Source organism: Podarcis bocagei (assembly GCF_964188305.1).
Source record: "Podarcis bocagei genome assembly, chromosome: 3".
Classification (NCBI taxonomy): Eukaryota; Metazoa; Chordata; class Lepidosauria; order Squamata; family Lacertidae; genus Podarcis; species Podarcis bocagei.
This window is the reverse complement of record NC_138127.1, coordinates 6,705,228-6,730,260: the sequence shown is the minus strand read 5'-3', so window position 1 is coordinate 6,730,260 and position 25,033 is coordinate 6,705,228. Positions and strand designations below refer to the sequence as shown.

Here is a 25,033-nt window from a genome sequence, read left to right as displayed (position 1 = left end):
CCGCTGAAAGCCGCTAATAGCGCTAATCCGCTAATCCTTCAATGGGCTTGCTTCGCAAGACGAAAAAACCGCTAGACAAAGAGAATCACAGAACGGATTCTTTTCGTCTTGCGAGGCACCACTGTATAAAGCATTTCAATCACTCTATTTCCCACAAATGTTACTAGCCTACAAAAATGTTTACTAGCCAGCTGGGAGATGACAGAGGGTGTATGAAGAGCTGTGTCCCTCTTGAAGCAGCCCATTGCATTTCTGTGCGGGACATAGAGAATGCCGTTTCCTCCTATGGCTTGGTTTATATGTTGGGCATGGAGGGATAGAGTACTCTGTCCCTCTCTTGCTAGTCTGCTCACTCGCCTGCATGCAGTTCCATGTTGCCTACGGCTACCAGTAGCTAGTACTTAAGTACAAAGCTGCTCTGTTTTCCTATTTGGTTCCCAGAATTGCAGAGATAGATGATAATTCCTTTGGGTTTCTGAAGTTAAAGTTTAAATTGAACTCACGGTCTCAGATGTCCGAAAATTGCACATCTGATATACATTGTTATTTAAGCTGATAAATAACTATGCACTGTTTATGCTGGTTGCAGTTGACATATCCTTATGCTTTCCCCCTACTTCGCCAAGGGAATAAATTGAAATACTGTTGCACACCACCACAGTAGAGAAGATCCTCCAATGCTCTAGTTGCAATCTTTAGACTATCTTCAAGGGAAGTTCAGTATAAAGCTCGTTACAATAGTCTAAACATAAGGTTACATGAGCACGCATCACAGTGGCAAGGTTATCTCGATCCAGGGCAAGCTTACAGCACGTAAAACATTTCCCAATACAGGGTTGCCTTCAGATGTCTTCTAAAAGTCGGATAGTTTTTTATTTCCTTGACATCTGATGGGAGGGCGTCCTACAAAGATGAATTAATAATAATAATAATAATTATTATTATTATTATTATTATTATTATTATTATTATTATTATTAATAATATATTTATACCCCAGCCACTCTGGGCAGCTCCCAACAGAATATTAAAAACACGATTAAACATCAAACTTTGAAAACTTCCCTAAACAGGGCTGCCTTCAGATGTCTTCCAGCATTCAGATAGTTTTTTATTTCCTTGGCATCTGATGGGAGGGTGTCCCACATGGTGGGTGCCACTATCGAGAAGGCCCTCTTCCTGGTTCCCTGTAACCTCACTTCTTGCCGCGAGGGAACTGCCAGAAGGCCCTCAGAACTGAACCTCAGTTTCTGGGCTGAACGATGGGGGTGGCCCTGGAAAACCATTTTTGGACACTTAGTAGTAATGGTGTTGGTGCCCGTTCCCTCTCACCATTTTGTAGTGACACCAGTGGCTCAACAGGAACACCAGTAGTGTCAACTTGAAAATCCCCCAGAGCATTCAGGAATCCTGGTTCCATAATTCTTTGCAAATGGACCATCTTAACTGACCCATACCCCCAGCAGTGGAAAGTGGGGCAGAACTTGCTACCTTTGGCCTAAACCTGACAGGAAGTGGCTTATCCATGTTTCATAGAACATCTCCTAGCATCTTTACTTTTACTATTTGGAGAAATATTTTAAAACTGAATGCCTAATGGTCCTGCCAGTCATTTCCTGTTCCAGAATAGAGTAAATGCTTCAGTAATTTTTCTGGCAAGAATCTTTTCCATTTGTCTACTGATAGCCTTATCATACAGGTGAAATACCGTGGTTATTTGTTTGCCTATGACCCATTTCCTTTGGGCTACATTATTTTGGAAAGTACTTCAAATTTGAAATATATTCTTACTTTTTAAAATGGAAAATTACAGTTCTAGAGAATCAATGTACAGAATATTTATGTCTTATGAGTTCTTGAGCTGATCAATAGAATGGCTGTAAATTTTGTTTATTTAATCCATTAATGAATAAAGCATAAACCTACAGTTGGTAAGAAGAGATGTAGTGTGTTTTGTAAAATCATTGTTCAGCTGATTCCCACCATTACTTATTAAATAGTTTTAACCTAAACTATGAGCTAATATGTACACTGCAGCTTAGCAAGACTCTTAAAAATCAATACAATTTTTTTTGTTTTTTGTTTTAAAAAAAGACTAGGGAGGAGCACAGTGACTATGAGCCCCTCTATTGAAGCCTGTATGTATGCTAACCATGTTTTGTCATGCGAGCCAGGTCTATGTTTCACATTGCCTACATATTGGCTTTTGAGTCAATTAGCTTTTGAGAGCTAATGTTCTGCAGATAAGGAGACAGTCTCATTTCATTGCTGATTCCCTGGGTGAACTTGGGCAAATCTCTAGCTCTGTCTCATTTCCCCATCCACAGGTGTTGAAGAATAGTTACCTATTGTGAAAGAGAGTGAGATATAAAACTACTAATCCGATAAGTAGTTTACTATGATACTAGCAGTGGTCATATTCAGTCTGTAACATTTAGGTGTAATGCAAGTTATGTGTGGCTTGTAACTCTTAATAGAACAAATGAATGTATTTTGCAAATTTAATTATTTTGTAGGTTAACTTCTCAATCTGGTGCTACATTACCAAATGGACGTAGTTTATGTAAGTACTTCATTTTTTACCTATGACCTTTCCAATTAATAGTGTGTGGGGGGGGGTTGTTCCCTTGTGTCTTCTGTCTTTCAGTGTCAGGAATTTGTTGTTTTTTTGCCCACGCAAACAAATGAATTACCAATAAGATTCCATGCAGCATTCTTTGCCATGATTTTCTTCTTAATCTAAAAATAGTTGCTACTCTAAAGAAATGAGGATAAATATAAATCACTAGTGAAGTGGGAGGCTATGAAATGAAAAGAAGTGATTTTTACAAGGAAATTGCTTGTTTATATTATGAGGTCGAAGCAGAATTGATAAGGTGATTTTTACTTAAATAAAATAGAAAAAGACTAAGGATTTATTAAGGCTAAAAAATAGCTAGAAGATATTGCAGGAGGAGGAGAAGAAGAAGAAGAAGAAGAGAGTACAGTATAGTGATTAGGATCTTGGGAGTCCATGGTTCAACTCTCCACTCAGCCATGAAGCTCACTGGGTGACCTTGGGCCAGTAATTGTCCCAGCCCTAGCCTACCTCACAAGGTTGTTGTTGGGATTAAATGAGGAGGGGAAGAACCGTGATCTCTACCTGGAGCTCCTTGAATAAAAAGCGGGGATATGAATGCAATAAATAAATAAATAAATAAATAAATACATACATAAAATAAGCAGAGACACAAAGTGACTTACCTGAATTTAGGCATGTGGTTGATCTGTCAAGTTGGAATATAATAAAAGTGATCCCGCAAGGAAAGTGAGAGGGGACAAAGTATCTTCCCAGCTTTCTTACTGTACTGTACTTGTACCTTTCATATTTTAAATTTATCATTATTAGCATAGAATTCTTATTAAAACATTTAAAATCATTTCAGCTCTCAAAAGCAATTCTCTTCGTGGGGAGAAAAAGGTTGATGGGGACCATGCCTGTATAAATGGAGGTAGAGAAATCAGAAAAAGTTGCCGATCCAGAAAAAACAGATTTGAAAGTTTGAATCAAAGTTTACTGTTTGACCAACTGGTAAACAGGTATGTGGAAATTTTCCAATAATGTTTTCTAGATTACTGGTTTTGTTGACATATTACATTTTGTTTTCAGATTGTGAGAATACATCCTTTAGCCATTCCTAAATTGCCGCTAATTAGTTTCTGATTTAAGTGTTTGATATATCATTAACAAATATATCCTAGTGCAGAACTGTTGGTCAAAATATTGAAATTTTTGTTTAATCAAACACAACCATGCATACAAATTGGTTTCCTTTCTGGATTATTTTAGTCTTAACTCCGTTTAACAGAGATTTTGATCTTTTTCTTCAGCTTCTAACATCCTATGGTTTTTGCAAAGTTATTGAAATTACAGATGTCAACAATGATGATTGAATCTACTGTATAGTAAATTTCATGCTTGGACATTATTATGCTCCAATTTTTATCACGGTTTTATTTCAGTGTAACTACTGAAGGCAGGCGGCTTTTATTCTCTTTGTGACCTATAAAGCAGGGGTGGCTATTTTTTTTAATAAAAAAATGCTATGGGCAATTGACAGCCACCCCTCCCAAGTACCAATGCCAGTGGTGTGCATGGCCAATATATTTGCAGACTGCACATGCAGCATACATATGCAAAAGAGACCACAAAGTACATTTGCACATGCACACTCATGCAGTGCGCATGCAGTCATAGACTGTCTCTCACACACTAGTAACTTAGCTAGATTCTTATATGGTAGAAAAGGCACTAGCATTTCTCATCATATTTTTTTCTTCTCAGAAATTTAGGCCGAGCTAGCATCCATTATTCATGCTGATGCAATTTATAACTAATTAGGTCATACAGCATTCCATGAGTACCTTGCATTCACAGAATACCCAAATCACAAAATCGTCATCTCACAACTTACTGCGTCAACACAGATGTTAACACAGAGCACACACACACACACACACTTTCTCTGCAGGATGAGAGTTATTATAAAGTTCTCCCCACCCTAGCAGTAAGGTGGTGGTGGGGAAAGTGAACCTTTTCCTGTTCACAGTAGGACCCATGGAGAATAAAAAGAGTGTTCCCAAGACACCCTGTCCCTGCATACCTGTACTAACATGAGGAAAATGCTGCTTTTTATTCTTCATCTCTAGAGAGCAGGTCGAAGGCTTTATCACCTGATCTTAGAGGGAGATGAAGAGATAAAGCACCTTTTTGCTTTCTCTTGATGGAGCAATTTCTAACGAGGATGCAGAGCTCTTAATCTCAGTGCTGAGCACTACTATTTGCATAGTAATCAGTATCACATATAATTTAAAAACAATGTTCATGTATTACAGCACTGCTGAAGCTGTTCTTCAGGAAATGGACAATATTAACATCAGACGGAATAGGCGATCAGGTGAAGTGGAACGGTTGCGCATGTGGACAGATACAGAATTTGTAAGTTCAAGTTTCCAGACCTCAAGTTATAAAAATACACCCTTTCAATTTTAAACATTGTGAATATGTTGTTTCTATGCAGCGCTTTAAACAGATGAATAAAATATTGACTCTTCTTTTAATTATAAATTAATATGTTTGATTCATTTGCAAATAATCATGACAGCGATGGAGCAGAGAGGGAGAGGTATGTGATATAGGCTTATATTAAAATAGCTATCAATTTATATTGTGTGTGTGTGTGTGTGGCAGGGGGTGGAAATCTAACAGCAGTAGTATACTGTATTTTTCGCCCCATAGGGCACACCTAGTTTGGGGGGGGGGAAATAAAGGAAAAAAATGTAATTCCCCCCCCAGGCGCAGGGCTGGGGCGGGGGAAGCCTGAGCTTCCCCCGACCCCAGCCCCCAGAACAAGCTGCTATCCGCAAGCCTAGGGAGCCCGGTGGGAAGTCGTGCCGGTCTCCCCAGGCTTGTGGATACCTTCCCGAAGCCCGGGGTGCGTGACTCAGCACGCCCCAGGCTTCGGGATGCAGGCAGCTCTCACCTCCAGCCTCCAAACCAGGTCGTGGAACAGCGGAAAGGCGCGCTCCGCCTCCCCCGAGCTTGTGGGGCTGGCGGTGGGGAGAAGCGCTGCTTTCCCCACCGCCAGCCTCCAATCCAGCTCAGGTTTGGAGACTGCTATCTGCAAGCCTTGGGAGCCTGACGGGAACTCCCGCGGAGCTCCCAAGGCTTGCAGATACCTTCCTGAAGCCTGGAGAGCTAGAGGGGTCGGTGCGCACCGACCCCTCTCGCTCTCCAGGCTTCAGCGAAAGCCTGCATTCACCCTATAGGACGCACACACATTTCCCCTTCATTTTTGGAGGGGAAAAAGTGCGTCCTATAGGGCGAAAAATATGGTAACTTCTGGCAAAACTGAATACAAATTCTGTGCGTAGCACATATTTGGCTGATCCATTCTTTGGGTTTGCAAAGTTAATATAGACCAGTTCAGCTGTTGTTTTCTTCTACTGTTGAGTGGTCAGGGCCTGTATTGTTCCTGTGATTTCTTGAGGCCTCCCTCGAACAGTACAGCAGCACATTTGAAAACTAGTCATAGCTCAGGGAGTTGTCTTAGTTCCTATCTGCCACAACTCAGCAGACTTGCACAACTGTTGAAATGCAATGGCAAATGGCTTGGTAAGTGAAAGCCAATTGATGAGGCAACAAGGCTTCCTCTTTTGTGAGCTGGCTAAGTTGCAACAGCCCCACCCTCCCAAGCAACCCTATTGGCTACTGGGAAGCTGTAGCTCTGTATGGTGGAATTCCAGAGTCTCTGGCTCATTTCTGTGGCTCCCAGCCTTTGGGCAGCATCTTTGTGGGTGTCCCATTGCTGTATGGTGGCAAGAAGACCAAAGAATTTGAACAGAATAATTGGGGGCACTTGCACTGTGCACCACCTGTAAGTTCCAGAATGCTGAATGTGCTCCTTTCCCCAAAATGTGGACGCTTGTTCAATAGCAGCTGCTCCACTATTACAATAGCAAATATTTTTGTATGGCATAAATTTGTGAAGCTAGATGCTGTAACAAATTTGTTTTGTTGGTCTTGATGTTGCTGTAGTAAGGAAATGGTAACCTGCTCACTGTGTCTTCAGTGTCAGTAGCTGATTTATAATTACCTATAGTCCCAAGCAGCACTTATTTCCCACCTTCAACACTTCCCTGATGATGTGCATTTCTTGTTTTACAATGCAGATCATGCTGATATTATCTTTATTCCAGGAAAACATGGATATGTATTCACGTGTCAAGAGGAGGAGGAAATCACTGAGGAGAAATAGCTATGGAATCCAGAACCACCATGAAGTTTCCACAGAAGGGGAAGAAGAAGGTAATGACAGAGGTTAGCTAGCTACCTTTGTAGGTGCTATTGAAAATGTTTGTGTAAAATAGCCAATATAGGGGTTACAAGATTATATAGTCATGGAATTGCGGATATCTTTAAATTTGTTTAGTTATATCCCACAGACCAAAATAATCTCTGCTCTGAACATATTCAGTCAATTTACTGAATCTGTCATTACACTGAACAGATTGATTTTAAATTCTTTATCACCTGTGATAAAATTTATCCTGATATATTATAAAAATACTGTTTGTGACCAAATTTTATCTGTCTGTCTATCTATTAGAATCATTTTACAAATTAACAGGAATCCTTTTACAAGAGTCTGCAATGAAGTTGTATAAATTCTTTATTTGCCTTTTATTTCTAGAATCTCAAGAAGAAGATGGAGATATTGAAGTAGAGGAGGCAGAGGGAGAAGAAAATGATCGTCCATATAACCTGAGACAAAGAAAAACAGTGGAGAGATACCAAGCGCCTCCTATAGGTAAGAGAGAAGCATAAACATGCACACCACTCTTCCTTAACCTTAGTAGCTGTGTTGGCCAGGCTGTCGTCAATGTATAGCAAGAGAAATGGTACCTTTTTACCAGACTATTTTTTTAACTGCTGGAAGCTCAAGTTCCTTTCGTAATATTTTTCTTTTTGCACTGGATGTTCTTTGAGACATTATTGCCGCATTTGCATGTTGCACTACAGCATAGTATAAGATAATAATCAATGAGCTTAGGCAAGCCTTGAGCTCATGTGCTCTTCCTTCTGAATGAATAGCCGGAAGGAGGTCAGGTGCTTTTTCCTTTTCGTAATTATGGCTTGTTTTAACATCCTAGACTAACAAACCATGGTTAACATAGACTGGTTTGTTTGAAACCATAGCTTCAGGTTAATGTTAACTTGTTGGTTTGGATAAAATGTCAAACCACAGTTAAGAAAAAGAAAAAAAGCATCTAACCTTCCAGCAATTCAGAATGAATTATGTATGGTTCTAACTGTGTGTCTGTTTCACTTTCAATTCTTGTACAACCTCTGCCATTTAGGTATGATGAGATTAGGTATGATGAGACTTTGCTCTCCTGTGTGACTCCTTTTCTCTCTGCCCTCTTGATGTGCAGCAATGGTGGGAAATCTGTGTTCCTCCAATTGTTGGACTCCAGATCCCATCAGCCCCAGCTAGCATAGCCAGTGCTCAGGGATGATTGGAGCTCATAGTCCAGCAACAGCTGGAGGACAACAAGTCTCCCACCCCTGGTAGAAAGAACTGGTAGAGCCCACAATAAATTTGAATAGGAAATCTGCATGGTTGCACCTTTTAACTCGTATTTATACTTGTATATTTTGGGAGCAATCCAGTGGAAGTTGTGGTACATACGTCTTAAAGAAATGAGTGTGATTTGAGTAGTGATTTGCCATATGCCCAGAATTTCCCAGACATACCCAGGATACTGCAGCTGCAAGCAGTGTTCAGGCAGAAATTGACAAAATGTCTTGGGAAAATTTGGACATATGGCAGCCCATGCCAGCACTGTCACTTTTGCTGAATTTCCTCAGAAATAGCTCAAAAACATCAAATTTCTTGGCAATTTTGCAAATAAAGCTATTTTTTGAAATATGGCAACCCTAGATTTGAGAAAACTGGTTTGGAGAGAAGAAGAGGATGCTGGAGGTTTTTTAAAAAAGTTATTTATTTATTTATCGCCTGCTTGCTTGCTTATATAAAGGTCTCAGCTTTGCATAAAGGTTGTGAGCTTTAGCAAGATACCTAACAGTGAGCATGTAGTTGTTTGTGTAAATCTGTAAGAAAATAAAAATAATAGTACGCAAATTTGTATTGCATTTTTTTTCCAAATTGGTTTGTCTTCTCCAGTGCCCGCACACCAGAAGAAAAGGGAAAATGCGTTGTTTGACATACATAGATCTCCTGCAAGAAGAAGCCATATCAGGTAAATCAGGGTTCACCAATGTTTGGGGGCATATAGGTACATTTAGAATTTTGAGAGAGTGCCATGGGCACCACTTTCTCTTCCCCAAGTCACTTCCCCCAAAAGATGTAAAGAGACAATGTTTCTGTGACACACACACATAGGGGAGCAGGAAGTACATTGGCGGTAATAAACTTGGTCAAATTTATCATGGTTTATTAGATCAAGTCACAACAGAACCAGGCCATAGGGAAACATTTCAGATATAATTATAAACTGGAGCTTTAACTTCTCCTGTTTCGAACAAATCTTGCTTAAGATTAACCATAGTTAGTTAGAATTCGATAAAATGACAACCTGCAGTTAATAAAAATGGAAGTAAAAGCTTCCAGTCTTACATGCTGATGAAGGAGGGGGTAGTGTGAGGCTTCTTGTAACTTAGTCCTTTCACAAGAAACTGGTTTATCGTGACATCTGAGCCAGTTCAGTGTATGAAGATAAGGTGGTTTTCTCTGCTTATTACATTTTGTTGGTGTTCTCAACCTTTAGCATTGGAACGCTGAATACATGCTGTTCTTCAGTGAAATACTTTTGTTGCTTCCATAGGAGAAAGAAGCATGCTATTCATAGCAGTGATACAACCTCTTCAGATGAAGAACGCTTTGAAAGAAGAAAATCTAAGAGCATGGCAAGAGCAAGGAACAGGTAATTTTTTTGTTGTTCTTTTCAACTTGGGGAATAATAGCTTCACTATACTTGGCTTGGTGAAGCTTGTCAGACATGCAAAACTCCCTTATTATGACTCAGATAATTGGCTCATCCAGTCTAGTATTCTCTGCTCTGACCTGCAGCAAGTCTACTCCTTAAGGGTTTTTTTAAATTTAAGATGCATGGGATGTAGTCTGAGACTTCGTTTGTAAACTATGTGGTTTATACTTCTTATCATACAGATTTTGTATCTTTGCATGTGTCGTACTCGTACTCCTTATTGTAAATTAGTCTTTTGGTTCTTTGTCCCTGACACTTAAAGACACTTTTCCTCATGGTGGCTGAAGTTATTAGTATTATGTTGGGACATATTGAAACATCATATGGTTTCCCCCTTGACATACATGTAAGCTTCATTGGATGGCTACCCTGCTCACAATGAAATTGAATGTGACCTAATTGGGTGCTGTTTTTGTATCTGTATTGAAACAGATGTCTGCCTATGAACTTCAGAGCAGAAGACTTGGCCTGTGGAATCCTGCGTGAACGAGTGAAAGTTGGTGCAAGTTTGGCTGATGTAGATCCTATGATTCTTGACAAATCGGTTCGTTCCATCTATTTGTCTTCATAACTATACATCTATTTTACAACAAACTAGTCGGAATTGCTAATCTGAAGCTGAAATAAATGCATAATGAGTTGCCTAATTAAATCAGCACTTGTTGTGCTGACTCAAAAACAAGCAAACCAGGAAACCATAAATTACACTTCTAAAGTTTAAAATAAATTCATAGTTTAATAAACCTGGTTGTGAATGCCTACCTGTTCCGTACCTGACATAATACGTTAGATATAGGGCAAGTGGGAGCATGGGTACCAGAGAACAGTTAGGAGCCTTAAAATGCTCCTGTTTGTACCTTAGCTGGGGGGGGGGCTTGCTGTCAGTGTCAGTCAGCTGATCAGTGGTGACAGCAAGTCTGCAGCAGTCAGCTGAGCTGCGGAGTACCCCATTGGGGCTGACAGTAAGCACAAGTTGCCCTTTGCATTGCATTGAATTGAATTGAAACCAGCAATGCCAAAGGATCTTCTATAGGTATGGCAGGTGCTGTACCTGCAGAATATTTTTTTTCTTTTGGGGTCCCTTGATGTCAGATGACTGACACTTGGGAGGCCCTGCCCACCTGCCAAAATGGCCATGGTGGGGAATGATCCGGGAGGTGAGGATCCGACCCACTGCCTGGCTCCTGTTCCTCACCCCTGTTCTAAGCTTATGCTGATTATACATGAAGCCAATAGCTAAAAAATACTATTTATCTCCCTTTTAGGTGCGCTTTGATAGCATAGGTGGACTGAGCAATCATATTCATGCACTTAAGGAAATGGTTATATTTCCTCTTCTTTATCCTGAAATATTTGAAAAATTCAAAATTCAGCCACCAAGGTAGGTAGTTTTTTTCCTTCATATTTGATGTACAGTATATTGTTTTAATATATTGTGCTTGAGAAGGAATTTAGCAGACTCTGGGATGTACTATGCCACTTTCCCCAAGATTGTCAACACAGAGGTGAAAGAAGAGTGATGTTGAAGGGAATATTTGGCAGGCTAAGTGCACCCTTCACTTATTTCTTGAAGAAACCATTCAGCACAACTAGTTGTAAAGTTCAGATTAAGTTAATTCCAATACATACAATTAGAAGAGCTATGTATTTGGTTTGATCCAATTGACTAGGAGCTGTGATGGGGTGGTGATTGCAAAAGTAATTTGAAGAGTGTACAACTTTTTTTTTTTAGTTTAGTTTGCTTAGAGTCTTAAATATGCCTAAGGGATTTTACTGGATAATGGTCAGGACCTCTATAGCTTGTTGCTGTGGTTAAAAAAGGAGAGTTAATGTGGAAGGACTGCTGAACCGAACATTTGCTTTTCTTTTGCGAATGTCTGTGTCAGGCCCTTTCTGAAGAATAAAGCAGAGGAGGCTTTTTGTGTGTGGTCTAAAAAGCATAGTAGCATTTTGGATTTAATCTGAGCAGTGAAAGAAGTCACTGCATTTTTGAAGATTCATGCAGTGATGTCAGTAGAGATGAGATGTGTTATTCAGAGCCTTTAAAATAACTACAAGAAGTTGGCATAAAAGGGTTTCATGACATGGCAAACTTGTGCAGCAGGAGAGACACAGCTTTTCTAACAGAACCAATATGTTAAACCATAGAATAACACTCTACTTTTCCTCTTGTGCCTTAATTGATTTCCTCTGCCCTTTCCCTCATTTTGTAAACTGCTTTGAGGTTTTTACAGTAAGGCGGTGTATAAATTTTATGAAAGAAATAAATATTGGGTAGATTTGCATAAGGGTAAGAGAACTTGAGAGAGAGATGTTTGAATTGTAAAAACTTTTCCTCTTGGCAATCAGTCTTTAGAAAAATATGTAATGCTTATTTTAATCTGTGATAATTGCACTATAACCCACTGACCTGGCAGCTGACACATCAACAAGAAGTGATAGACTTACCTTTCTCTTTAAATGATTTGGAACAGAGAGAATAATTATCACATTACCAAAACAAAAAATGAACATGCATGGTGGGAAATGTTGGGCGCATCATTATTGGCACTTGTGCCATGTGGGTAACAAATACTTTCTGCATCGAACAAGAAACAAAGAAATAGTGATTACTATATTTATCCATTTGTCTTCAGGGGCTGTTTGTTTTATGGTCCTCCTGGAACAGGTAAAACCTTGGTAGCTAGAGCTCTGGCCAATGAATGCACACAAGGGGAGAGAAAAGTTGCTTTTTTCATGAGGAAAGGAGCAGACTGTCTCAGCAAATGGGTTGGTGAATCTGAACGGCAACTTCGACTCCTCTTCGATCAAGTTAGTACATAACATTATCTCTTTGATAGTTTCAGCCAAAACAGGATGGGAGCGCTTGTCAGAAACGTTTTCGTTGGAGGCTGTGATTCTGGAGGCAGGGATGTTAAAAGGCGGTAAAAATTCACCTATTGACACAGGGAGGGAAATAAAATACAGGGAGCATTGCTCTTGCTCTGAACGATCTTCTTTTGCAGTTGGTGAGGTCACGTTGCCAAATCGGATTAGCTGCATAATGTCATAGCGTCATCATATTTTCTACTGGAACTTTTGCTGAAATCACTGCAGGAAGAGAGGAAAAGGTTTTTTATTTAAGTAGCAGGAAAGTGTAGGCAAGAATGGCTTAATAAGCACAAAAGGGACATTAAAGCCAATTCTCCTATGTAGGTCTACTCAAAGCTAAGTCCCATTGAGATTAATGGGGCTTACTCCTAATAAAGTAATGATAGGATTTCAGCCTTAAGTTTGGGACACATCCTCCCCCTACAATTGCTTTCACTCTGTGAAACTCAAAACAGGCATAATTTCTCATATCCCTAGTTTCTTATAGCAGTGCTTAATTGCACTGTGTTGGCAGATGATATAAAAAGATACAAAGGAAACATTATATTATCTAGATTGTCTAAAGCTTTTGTTCACTAGCATATTCAATGTACTGATGGAACTCAGCAGTATGGAATGGTTCCATTTTCTTGCTACATAAAATGCAGGAACAGAACAGAAGCAGTTCTTCCATGAGCAGAGTGAAAACTAAGATCAAACTCTATAATTGTCAGATTTTGTTAGAAATAGTTTAAGTAAGCTATCGGGTTTTTCTTAGAATACTAAATAACAAGATCACTTAGGTGAATTCCTAGTATAGAAACGTACAAGAGGACAAATCATGCTCTGTGTAAATGAGAATTTGAGGTTTGTTCTCTTTTTATAGTGTGTTCATCAGACTTTTCTTTTTGTTGGATTGGTTGGGTGTACCTGCTTGGAAACAAATAGGAGCAGGTTGTTTGAGCAAAAAACTTGCTGCAGCTTCTTTTCACCTTGAATTAGAAGATGAGGGACGTTACCCTGACAGTTCATACCTCTCAGCTGAACACTGGAGGAGTTGCAATGCAGTGATACTCTGGAACATCTCATATGGAACATAGACCAACAGTTACAATTCCCTCCAAGCAGATGAACTGTTGAAAGTGAATCTTGGCTCTCACAAACAGAAAATATTTAATGGCACTTGTATGACTGGCATGAGACAGGAGGTAGACTTACGAATGTAATCTTGCAGAATTTGAGAAACAACCTGTTTATTTCCCCCTCTTTTAACAACATCCTGAATGTGTACTATTATTGCTGTTGCCATTTAGTAAAATGCGTTTGATCAGTGAACACCTTTAGTGGGTGAACTTTAGATTTGTGACCAGAGTGGGTTTACCCAGAAGGACAGCAGTTCAAGTTAGACATTAAGTAAAGGTACAGGTAGGCTTAATCCTTGGCATTATAAACAAATGCTTTTCTTGTGCTTTTTTAACTAATACTGTTTGTTGCTCACCAGGCATACCTGATGAGGCCATCCATAATCTTTTTTGATGAAATTGATGGATTGGCCCCAGTCCGTTCTAGCAGGCAGGACCAGATTCACAGGTAATCCTAGTGTATTCCTTCTGAATATCTTGTGTTGGCTCCACAGTTTTGTTGTTCACACAATGGTAGATCCAACACCTTTTCATATGAAGTGCATAGGGTGGGATTCAGGGGAGGGCTTTGTCAGGCACAAGGATTTCCACTTGCACAGTTGAGTTTTCCTGCACGCTCCCTGTGCCTTCCACAGATCTTCTGTGGAGGGTTGGGAGACACGCCAGAACAGATTTAAGGGGTTTGCGGGGAGAGGAGAGGGAGGGGAAATTCTGTTATGCAGCCAAAGGTTCTTGTGCTAGTGGAAGCGCTTTGTTGAATACCACCCATAAATATTTAGGTCAGTGAATATGATAAATAAAACGTAACATGAAAACTACTAGTAAGGAAATTGTCAGGAGAACGTTCTAAATTGTTTAACTGGATTCCCCGCACCCCAACTTTTATCTCCTGTGAACAAAATACTTTTTGTTAGCTTCTGCAAGGTGAGCTTCATTTTAATTCTAGCAACTTACTTGATCACTGATGTATAACTGATACAGGAATTGTGCACAAAGTGATGTGGCTGTGCTCCCTGGATGCTTATCAGTGGTACCTTATATGGTGAAAAGGGCTCTGGGGCTCAAATGCAGCTGTCAATAGATTGAAAATTCGCCCTGCAGCAGTAGTGATAGGCAAAAGGTGGCTGGTATATCTCTTTGGCTATGACAGTAAAGAGAAAGCTTTTCCTTCTTTTTTATTTGGGAGAGATTGAACAACAACAACAAAAGGTTTTCTCCAGACTTGGTGTAGGTGGGCAAGGATCAAACAGAAACTGGTTAAGAATTGCTCTTTACGTTGCTTCTCTGTGGAGCATTGCCAGGGCATAAAAGAAACTCTTCTTTGTTCAGTAATGGGATACGACACAACTTTGGGAGAAGACATATTCAGAATTATCATGCCTTTTGGGATCGAATGCTTGTCACTTGCATACTCAGGCCTTGTCTGTAATTCATTTCAAGTGCTTCACTATAGTGTTCATAACTATAGTGTTGCTAATCTTGGCTGGGATCCAGTCTCCCACAAGCAGTGTTTGACTCTGGACTCTCCTGCTGGTAGAAGGAGCGGACGATGATTTTTCTGACTTCCCTTCACAATGAAACAATTTCATACCCTCTGAAAATCTTCTGTTCAGGGTTAGGGGACCCAGCAAAAAAAAGGGGTTACAAGAGAATGATTCTGAATTGCTTTCCCCTTTCTGCCAGCAGGATATCTCTGCCAAATCTTCCAAGGAAAGAAGGAACCCTTCCATTTGTGAATGGCTTAATTTGGTTTTGCCATACATGTCATGGTTATCCATGTCTTTTATTTAGGATGGTTAAAAACATTTTTATGACTGTATTTACATATTTTGAACATATTTCCCCCTAAAAATGCGGTTGAAATATTGTTTTAGCTCTATAGTGTCAACTCTACTTGCTCTCATGGATGGACTAGACAACAGAGGAGAAATCGTTGTCATTGGTGCTACAAACAGACTTGATTCTATAGATCCAGCACTCAGGAGACCTGGTCGTTTTGACAGGGAATTTCTTTTTAGCCTGCCTGATCAAAAGGTAAGAATGTGAAGTTCTTATTTTATTTCTTGTATCCCACCCTTCCTCTCAAGAGCCCAGGGCAACATTAGAAGCTAACTGAAAGCACAATACAAAGTACAGCAAAATAAGTCAGCGTTAAATGATACAAATTCAAATAGGTGAACCAGGACTGACCAGAGACATTTTGATGCCTGTTGCAGGTCAGTAAACAGCAACGGCAACAGTTTGCTGCCCTTCTAAAGTCTTGAGGGAGCTGCCTTATCTGCCTAATGGTAGGACAGGCTCTCATGTAAACAAATTTTTTAAACTAAGAGAACCTAGTAGTGCCAGATAGTCGTCTTGTATTACATTTGAAAAAAAACCTTTGTAGGTAAACCATATCAATAAAAGTTTATGGCTTCCTTCATGCCAGCATTCTTATACTCAGCTTTTGTCTGAGAATAAATATAATTCACTTCTTCCTGATATGAATGGGTGTACATCTTAATAGAAATAGCCAGCAACATATTTTTATTTTATTTTTCCAGAATTATATTCTCCTATATTCTTTTGCATTAACTTATCTTTATTGAAGTCCTCCTTTGAAGTATTAGTTTTCTATTATACTGTCTGAATAATCGTGTTCGTGGTATTTTTCTGCAGTACAGTAATAAACTGCTTGTTAAAAATTAAATGGGGAAGCACATAATTAGTTTGGATTAAATGAGAGGGTATAAATTAACTGATTTGCTTGTAAAAGTCTTTATATAATCATCCCAAGATTTCAGTTACTTTGGGAACAAAAGTGAGCTTGGAGAGACAATCTAGGGCAGTGATGGCGAAACTTTTAGAGACCGAGTGCCCAGACTACAACCCAAAACCCGCTTACTGTATTTATCACAAAGTTCCAACAAGGCAGTTTAACCTGAATACTGAGGTTTTAGTTTAGAAAAAGCAACTCATACATCTTTTGTCTTAAAAGAAAAACACAATAACAGAGTTTAGAATGATACAAACAACTTTTTATTGAAAGGTAAAAGTTTGCATTAAGATGATCCAAACAAAGTAAGGAAAGCAATCCCAAGTGCTTTCACTGACTTAAAATTATTTCGCAGAGAATTCCACACTTTAAGAATTCCCTGCTTTTAAGCTCCAGCCCAAGCAAGCAAGCAAGCAAGCAAGTGTTCTTGGTGTGGCCCTCTGAGCACACGCAGAGTGGTGCCACCCCATCACACTGTCCCCCTCATCGTGCTGCCGTTTCCTGAAAGGACCCTGGGGGCTGCCCTATGTACTAGCCCTGCTCCCTCGCCGAGCCCTGACCAGCCCCTATGCAGGGTGTGTAAAGCCTCAACCTAGCAGGAGGAGGAGGAGGAGGAAGGCGGCTGTTCAGAACTCTTGGCGGTCCCCCAATGCTGCGCCCTCCCCACCCACAGCGGAGGTTCCCCAAGGGAAAACGCGCGCCCTGGGGGTTGTGGCTCTGTTTTGCACCCCCCAACGCCCCATCTGAGGTGCTTCTATTCAGTCACAAGTCCCATGAGCCATGCCCAGCCTCTGAGAACAACATGAGCGCCGGTTTGGGGATGGTGTTGTGTATCCGAATGAGACCAATGCCCCACCCTGCCCTTCCCTTTGCACCTCTCTGGCCACGAGGGCGCCTTCTCAGTCTGGGCATCCTGTGCGGAGCGGCTGAGCAAAAGGAGCCCTAAAGGCGCTGCAGCAGACGGGCCATTTTGGGGTTTTTGGCTCTTTACTTTCCTGCTTGTGCAGCACCCAAAACTGAGGGCCCACCGTAATCATTGCCGGTGCTATTTCGCAACCCGCTCACACAAAATACTAATTGCCGCAATATGCTCCGGAAGCCTCCGCGCAATTGGGCGCACTGAACAATTGGGCCAAAGAATAGCTGCAACCCCCATTTTGGAGAGAGTCGGCGCCCTGATGGGCATCGCATCCCACTCCTGCCGCACAGTTTCCTGCGCCGACCTCCCGCACACATGGCACTCCTGCTGCCCAAGTTGAGCTGAGGACTCAACGTACCGCCCTTGCCTTCTGATGGCTCTGTGCTGGGGCAACGGCGCACGTGCCCGCAGAGAGGGCTCTGAGTGCTTTCTCTGGTACGCATGCCGTAGGTTCACCACCACTGATCTAGGGATTGGGTCTTATCCATGCGTTGGCAAACTAAGGGCCGTGGGCTGGATCAGGCCCAATTGCCTTCTGGATCCGGCCCGCGGGCGGTCCGGGAATCGCCGCGTGGATCTCCAGCCCGAACGTTCTTTTCCTCTCCGTCACAATGCGCCTGCGCCTCCTCCCTCCCTCCTCCTAGCTTCTCCCTGTCTTCCTAGAGGAGGAAGGGGGCTGGGCTTTGTTAGTGCCAGCAGCAGCAGCAGCGCTTGAGCGGCTGCCATTTTAAGCAGCCCCTCTCCAGAGCTCTTTTGTGCGCCGTTCACCATCCCTCCACCACTGCCAGCTCCTGCCTCTTGCAGGACACAGGTAAGCAGCCACCGGGGCTCGTGGTGCTCTTGCATCATCCCCCCTCCAAATATAGTCCAGCCCCCCAAAAGGTCTGAGGGACAGTGGACCAGCCAGCCCCCTGCTGAAAAAGTTTGCTGACCCCTAGTTATCAATAGGCCAATAATACCCATATCTGTCTCTCCCTGTCAATTAATGCCAAGGAGACTGTGGAAGCTGTGCAGTGTTGCCTGGAAGCAGTGAAGATAGAATGCGGGCTAACAAGTTGAGTCTTTGTCTAGTCAAGGTAGAGATGGTTTTGGCCAGTAGATGGGCTAATTCAGGACTAAGAATGCAGCTTGTCCTTGATACTTTTAAATTCCTATAAAGGTTCAGGGTCAGTTTGGGAGGGGGGCTCCTGATGTTCAGGTAACCTCTATGACCAAGAGTGCCTTGTCTGATTCCCTGGCTGCATCTCTTCCTGGAGAAGTTGGATCTGGCCGCAGTAATACATGCATTGGTCACCTTCTGGGTAGATTAGCTCAACGAGCGCTGTGTTGGGCTGTCCAGTGTTCAGTAACTGTGCCTGATTCAATCTGCAGCCACCAGATCACTGAACTATATATATTAGATTAGAATATTTTCAGACTATATTACACCAGCCTTATATAAACTGTACTGGCTTCTTATTTGTTTGTGCTGTGACCTATAAGGCCCTAAGCGACTTAAGACACGATATTTGAAAGACCATTGCCTCTTGTGTGAACCTGTTCATAGGTTGAGATCATGAGCCGAAGTTAGTCATCTCCATTAACTTATATTGATCAACTCTGAGAAGAGCACCACTTCCTTTTCCCAGCACAATAAAGGATCTGGTTAGGACACGAGATAATGTCTTTTCTGTGGCAGCATCTCTGTTATGGAATTCTTTTTCTAGAGAGGTTAGACTGGTCCCTGAAGACTTTTGGGCCAGGAATAAAAGCATTGTACATTTCAACCGACTTTAAGCAGCTTTTAATTTTGCACTGAAGATTTATACTCAGCTATTCTTGGTTTTAATGTTTTGATTTAAATCTGCTAATTGTGTACTGTATCCCCCCCCCCCAAACCTAATGGTGGTTCTGGCCTGTAAGAGTCAAAAGGTGTTATAAAAGTAGTGTGTTAATAAAGAATAATAAGAGGGGGGTGTATATTTAAGTTAGTTGATTAACTTGTTCATGCAAGTGATAGGTTTGATATATTGTGATGCAGCTCTTAATACTGAATTTATTATTTCTTTCCAAGGCAAGAAAGCACATATTCCAAATACATACCAGGGACTGGAACCCAAAATTGTCAGATCATTTTTTAGGAGAATTAGCGGAAAAATGTGTCGGTGAGTGGTATTATATTAGTGCTTTCACTTTAGATGTCTTTGCTCTTGAAAGGTTTTTTTCTTTACTTTGTAAGAACCCTTAATGTGTGCTTTTTAAATTATGTACATATGTCCTGTTAAAACATAGTAGAAAATTGAAATATATACTAATTTATTGCTCATATATTATCTTAACTGATGTTTCCTGTTACCACCACAGATCCTTTATAAGACAATTTATATGTCGAAAACTTTGGCATGATTGATTATTCCTTTATAGGACTGAACATGCAAAGCTACCCAGCTTATGGGATACTGGTCTTCCAGAGGACAATGGCAGCTCTTTTTATATTACAAATAAAATAGAAAAAAACCAATTTGTTTCCCTACATGTGTGGATGCTAAAGAGTTCTGTCTTTTTTATTATTGAAATGGTTTTTGGAAGACAACTGAGCTAAGAATCCTCAAGACTTTTAAAAGTATGCTAGTTACAGAATAGGTATTTCTTTCTCTAAAGTTGGACACTGGATATCTGAAACATACTATGGAGCACCAGACATGAAATACTGAGTAGTAGATTGGCTGTTCAAAATAAAAATAAGCCTTGCCATACTAGCAACTATACTATAAAATCAGTAGGTTAGAAAAAGTGAGATGTGTTAACATAATAAATCAACCCTAAACAAATAACCATAGCCTCTTCCAAACAATTTTTCATCTTCTGTCCATCTTACGCTGCTAGTCAACAATTTTTAGGAAAACCACAACATCAGGTCACTTGGGTCTACTACATCAAAACAGTAAAATTTTAAATTGAACCCCATCCATTCAGTCAGCTACTGTACATCCGAATTATCCTCTTCATCCACAGGAACACCTACCTTCGAAGCAGCATTCCTCCACTTTTGATCTGCAAAGACCCCAACATCTTCTGGTGAGAAGAAAACAAAATATCCAGCAAATGACAAATTAAGCTTTGCCTGGTGTAAGAAAGCATGTGCCAAACCCCATTTCACGTAGATTCTTCTAGAGATTCTGCAAAAACCATTTAGTAGAAGGTAGATGATAACAAAATAGAATTTTGGTCCCTTCATGTTGTGACCATATTTCTATTTGAAAAAATATTAAGATTGCAACGACATGGCTTGGATATCTTATAAGAAAACGTGACCTTTACTGTGGTGTAACCAATTGGATTTGAAGGGGAAATCTGTTTAATTAAACGGGAAAAATATCCCAGAGCTTATGCTCTGCTTTTTCCTCTGAAATTAGATTTATGTTTTAAATCCTGCAGTTGCAGTTCAATTGTTAGATGTGAAACTTGAAAGCTGTGGTGGCAGATCAAGTTAGACAAGAAATCTAGTTCCTATCATTTGCAAAGAGATTGTCTCAAATTTTTCTCAAAAGGGCTTGGAATGTGTAGCCTATTTATTCAGCATTTTGAAAATTCATTGGGACCATTTAAACACATGTTTGCTTAGCCCTTAATTTGATGCAGTTGCTAAACACTTTGCAGTTCACCCCTTGTGGGGTATCTTAAAGACAGAACTCTCCCAACTTTGATAGCATAAAGAAGAAAATGATGACTGAGTTGTCTGAAAACAATTTTACTCAGCAGTCATGGATTGGGAGCATTCACTAGCATTAGGCTTAGACATCTTAATGCTTAGATTTGTTTTGAGATTTTGAATTCCAGGTTCTGTAGTCATCAGGGTTGGTTTCTTGAGGCTAACATACTTTGGTTATAAGCGGAGTTTGATTTGGGTTTTGTTTTTGTTTTTTAAGCTTGCACTTCAGAATTTTTATGTGGGACATTTAAGAAAAATAATCCAGTTTCAAGAAAAATAAATGCAAATTTGTGTGAAATCATTTAAAAAGCCAATTCTGTCAAAATAAAGCAGAAGTAATCAAGTGGCAATCTGTCTGAAGACCAATCAAAGTATTTGAGATAGGGATCAGACTGGAAGGGAGCAAAATACATTATCAAGCCCTGGACCTATCAGTGTCTTTCAGCAAATTAACCCAGCATAATCCTAGCCCTGCTAAGCCGCTGTCAAAACAGGTTCTTCAGAGGGCATAGCTCTAAAATGGCTCATGCAAGTCAATCAAGCCATACATTTTAATGAGAGCTGCAGTAACACTGGGTTTTTAATCAGTTTGGCATGAGGAAAAAATGTTCCTGCATGGATTTGGTCACAAACAAGCCTTTAGAATAAATTTATAAATTATGTTTCAATTTCTGTACCCAGCTCTTTTGAAAGCAGGATTTATTACTTGCCCAACGGTTCTCAAGGAATTATTCCAGAATTTTACACTTTAAATAGAAATCACTCAAGTTACCTCTAAATTTTATTTAATAATTAATTTATAGACATTAATTTTCATAGTACAGATATCTTCAACTGAAATGTTCCTCTAATCTGTTTGTGGTATCAGTCAGGCGTATTCACTGCATGTGAATATCATCTGTACCTTTTTTCTAACTAAGCAATCAATAAACACTTCTGCACTTAAAATAGATTAAAATATAGATAATCAGTCTGGTTGCTCCAGTGTGCAATAGCTTATGTTGGAATTGATCTTTCTTAATTTGGTACCAAAGCTAGATGTAAATATTTTTGCCTCGATAGGCTTGTTTTTTAGTGCATGTTCATTTGTTGAATTAAAATCTCATTCCCCCCCCCCGCCTTCCATTTGATAACAATGTTGTCAATTCTTTTTAACGCATAGCTTCAGTTCACTTCAGTTATTCTAGTTTCTGAGAACATCTGCTTCATCCTGTGTAATGCCATTATGCTTCTCTATATTTCAGTGAGGTGTGGCACACAATAGGTCCTAGAAGCTGCTATGATCTAACCCTTGAATCTTATGTTAGCTCTCAACTTCATCAATGCAGCCCTCCTTCCCTCCAGTAGGTTGTGAATGAAAATGGAATTAAGTAGCGTACAAAGCTGATCGTTATGGAATTCTAATATTTGGATTTTATTTGTTTGGGGTGTTTGTAACTTTACAAACTGCTCTTATATCCCACTTGAAGATGTGAATTACTTTTGAAAAGGTGCTTTCTCACCCTGGCATTCCAACTCAGTGGTGTAACATTGGAAAATGTCAATCACTTCTCCTACCTAGGCAGTTATCTTTCCACAATGGCCAACATTGATGCTGAAATCCAGCATCGCCTGAGCTCTGCGAGTGCGGCTTTCTCCTGATTGAACTGCAGAGTGTTTGAGGACCAGGACATTCACAGGGAAACCAAAATGCTTGTTTACAAAGCTATTGTACTGCCAACATGTACTGAAACATGGACCACTTATAAATGCCATCTCCAAATCCTCGAAAGATTCCATCAATGGTATCTCCAAATTTTTTTTACACATCACTTGGGAAGATAGGCGAACTAATATCAGTGTACTGGAAGAAGCAAAGATCACCAGTGTTGAAGCAATGATTCTTCAACATCAACTTCGTTGGACTGGTCATGTTGTGCAGATGCCTGATGATCATCTTCCAAAGCAACTACTCTATTCCAAACTTTAAAATGGAAAGTGTAATGCTGGTGGTCAACAAAAGAGGTTTAAAGACTGTCTCAAGACAAATCTTAAAAAATGTAGTATAAACACTGACAACTGGGAAACACTGGCCTGTGAGCCCTCCAGTTGGAGAACAGCCTTTACCAAAGGTGTCATGGGCTTTGAAGACACTCGAACTCAGGACGCAAGGGAGAAACGTGCTAAGAGGACGGCACGCTTGACAAATCCACACTGTGATCAACTCCCACCCAGAATCCAATGTCCCCACTGTAGAAGGACATGTGGATCCAGAATTGGCCTCCACATTCACTTACGGACTCATTGTTAAAACTGTGTTTATGGAAGACAATCTTACTTGGCTACGAGTGATTGCCAAAGAAGAAGAAGAGAAGATTCTTTTTGTGTTTTTATGTGTACTTGCCACCAAAGATATACTAACCACTTCATAAATATAACTGCCTGGATTGCCTTTATTCTTCTCGTATAGCTTGGCTGTCCTTCTCTGTTCCTCCTTTAAGATTTTTAAGATTCTTTATTGAGTGAAGATGCCTCAGCTTCTATTCTGTTCCACTTTAGGCAACTTTTTCAGAGTGAAAGCATTTGGTGCTATTCTTAATAAGCACCAAAGTGAAGTAATATTTAGTTCGTCCTCCAAAGCTGGATGAGTTGGATGACTCGAAACATGCCATGATCTTGCAAGTGCTCCTATTATTAGCTTTTTCATCTGGTGCTTTTGTATGATAATCTCCCCCACCCCACCATACTCTTTCTGTGATGCCTGAATTAGGCTAATTATGTTATATGTGCTAACCACAATTGCCTGAAAACCATGTTTTCATAACCCACCAAACTATTGTTTCAAACCATGGTTTAGAGGTTTGCTTGTTTTTGGATTTCTTAGCAGAAATCTTCTTGGAAGAAATCAGGAAGTGAATGAGGAAATTGTCATGGTGAGGGTAGGGAATGTAGAATGTAATGTCCAGAGCGTGTTCCCTGTTCAGTTCACCAAACTATGGTTTCCAGGTTTGAAATAAGAGATCTGAACTGGGCCACTTAGCAATTTGGTCATAGCCAAATCGTTTGAAATAGATTTAATTGGCACAAGGTTTGGGTGTTCCAGTGGCCCTTTTGCGCTGTTGTCTTTATGCTCTGTGCAAAACTGATTCCACTTTTAATGTTTTAAAATATTTTCTTTCTACAGTACATTACATACCATTTTCTGTGTAGATGTCTTCTATATTTCTATTTGCCTTCTGTCCGTCCCCCCACCCAAAGTCATCTTTGAAAATTTCCACATTGCATGATATGCTTTTTGTCAATAAATTTCTACACATGATCAGGGTACCATTTAGGCTCCATGTTCAGGCTCCATGTAATGATTCTTTTAGGGCAGCTATCTTCAACTTTTTCAGACCCAGAATCCGCTTTTAGCACAAACATGCCTTTGGGGACCCATTTCTTAATCTTACCTTATATTTGCAAGGTGGTAGTACTACTGTTGTGACATACTTTGCATCAGGCTGCAGCCCACAAGTGGGTCCTGAAGACCAGTGTTCTAGATTACCTAGATTTCTGATTGATGTGAGATATATATATATATATCCCAATGAATACTCTCACATATTCATATCCCAATGAATACTCACAACCAGCCTTTGAACCTTGCACTTCCCCATTGAAATAATTGGTCACTACAGATCTAAAACAATGTCCCTATTCTTAACCTGTTTTGTCCAACTTCTCTCACTATTTTACTTCCTTATCAGATCTCTCCCACATAGCCATATATGACTACTGGTTTAAAATATGTAAAATTTGTTTGTCTTCCAATGTGAGATTATTCTCAATAACTCATAAGATTAATGAGATCCAACTTTCTCTATTGTAGCCTATATTATTATTTAGAAAGCAGTTGATTGGACCATGTTTGTAATGGGTACACCAAGCCCAATATCCCATAATAGCTTAAGGTGTCCAAAACATGCCTATCTAAGAATTGCTAGACATAATTCAAATTAAGACCTCAAACTAGCACACAGGGGTGGTTTTTTTTTATTTGTTTGTTAAATTGAAACTGTTCCCTGTCATTTTATGAACACCTTTTAAGAATATTTTTAATTAGCTGAAGTCTCCTACTAGCAGTGGTGACCTTGTAAGCTGAGCTG

The 25,033-nt window shown here is 40.1% G+C and overlaps 1 protein-coding gene across 3 annotated transcripts in view; it reads left to right on the top strand.

Annotated features, from left to right (window-relative positions):
• Window positions 1-25,033, top strand: part of ATAD2B (ATPase family AAA domain containing 2B) — a 55,150-nt gene that overhangs the window by 8,555 nt on the left and 21,562 nt on the right. For all 3 annotated transcript variants that reach the window (XM_081188960.1, XM_081188961.1, XM_081188962.1), the window contains exons 3-15: window positions 2,517-2,563; window positions 3,426-3,579; window positions 4,876-4,978; window positions 6,739-6,847; window positions 7,233-7,349; window positions 8,727-8,802; window positions 9,388-9,486; window positions 9,982-10,093; window positions 10,815-10,930; window positions 12,186-12,360; window positions 13,901-13,989; window positions 15,416-15,575; window positions 19,269-19,359. In XM_081188960.1, the coding sequence (XP_081045086.1) occupies window positions 2,517-2,563; window positions 3,426-3,579; window positions 4,876-4,978; window positions 6,739-6,847; window positions 7,233-7,349; window positions 8,727-8,802; window positions 9,388-9,486; window positions 9,982-10,093; window positions 10,815-10,930; window positions 12,186-12,360; window positions 13,901-13,989; window positions 15,416-15,575; window positions 19,269-19,359 (1,448 nt within the window). The remainder of the gene's footprint in view (window positions 1-2,516; window positions 2,564-3,425; window positions 3,580-4,875; window positions 4,979-6,738; window positions 6,848-7,232; window positions 7,350-8,726; window positions 8,803-9,387; window positions 9,487-9,981; window positions 10,094-10,814; window positions 10,931-12,185; window positions 12,361-13,900; window positions 13,990-15,415; window positions 15,576-19,268; window positions 19,360-25,033) is intronic.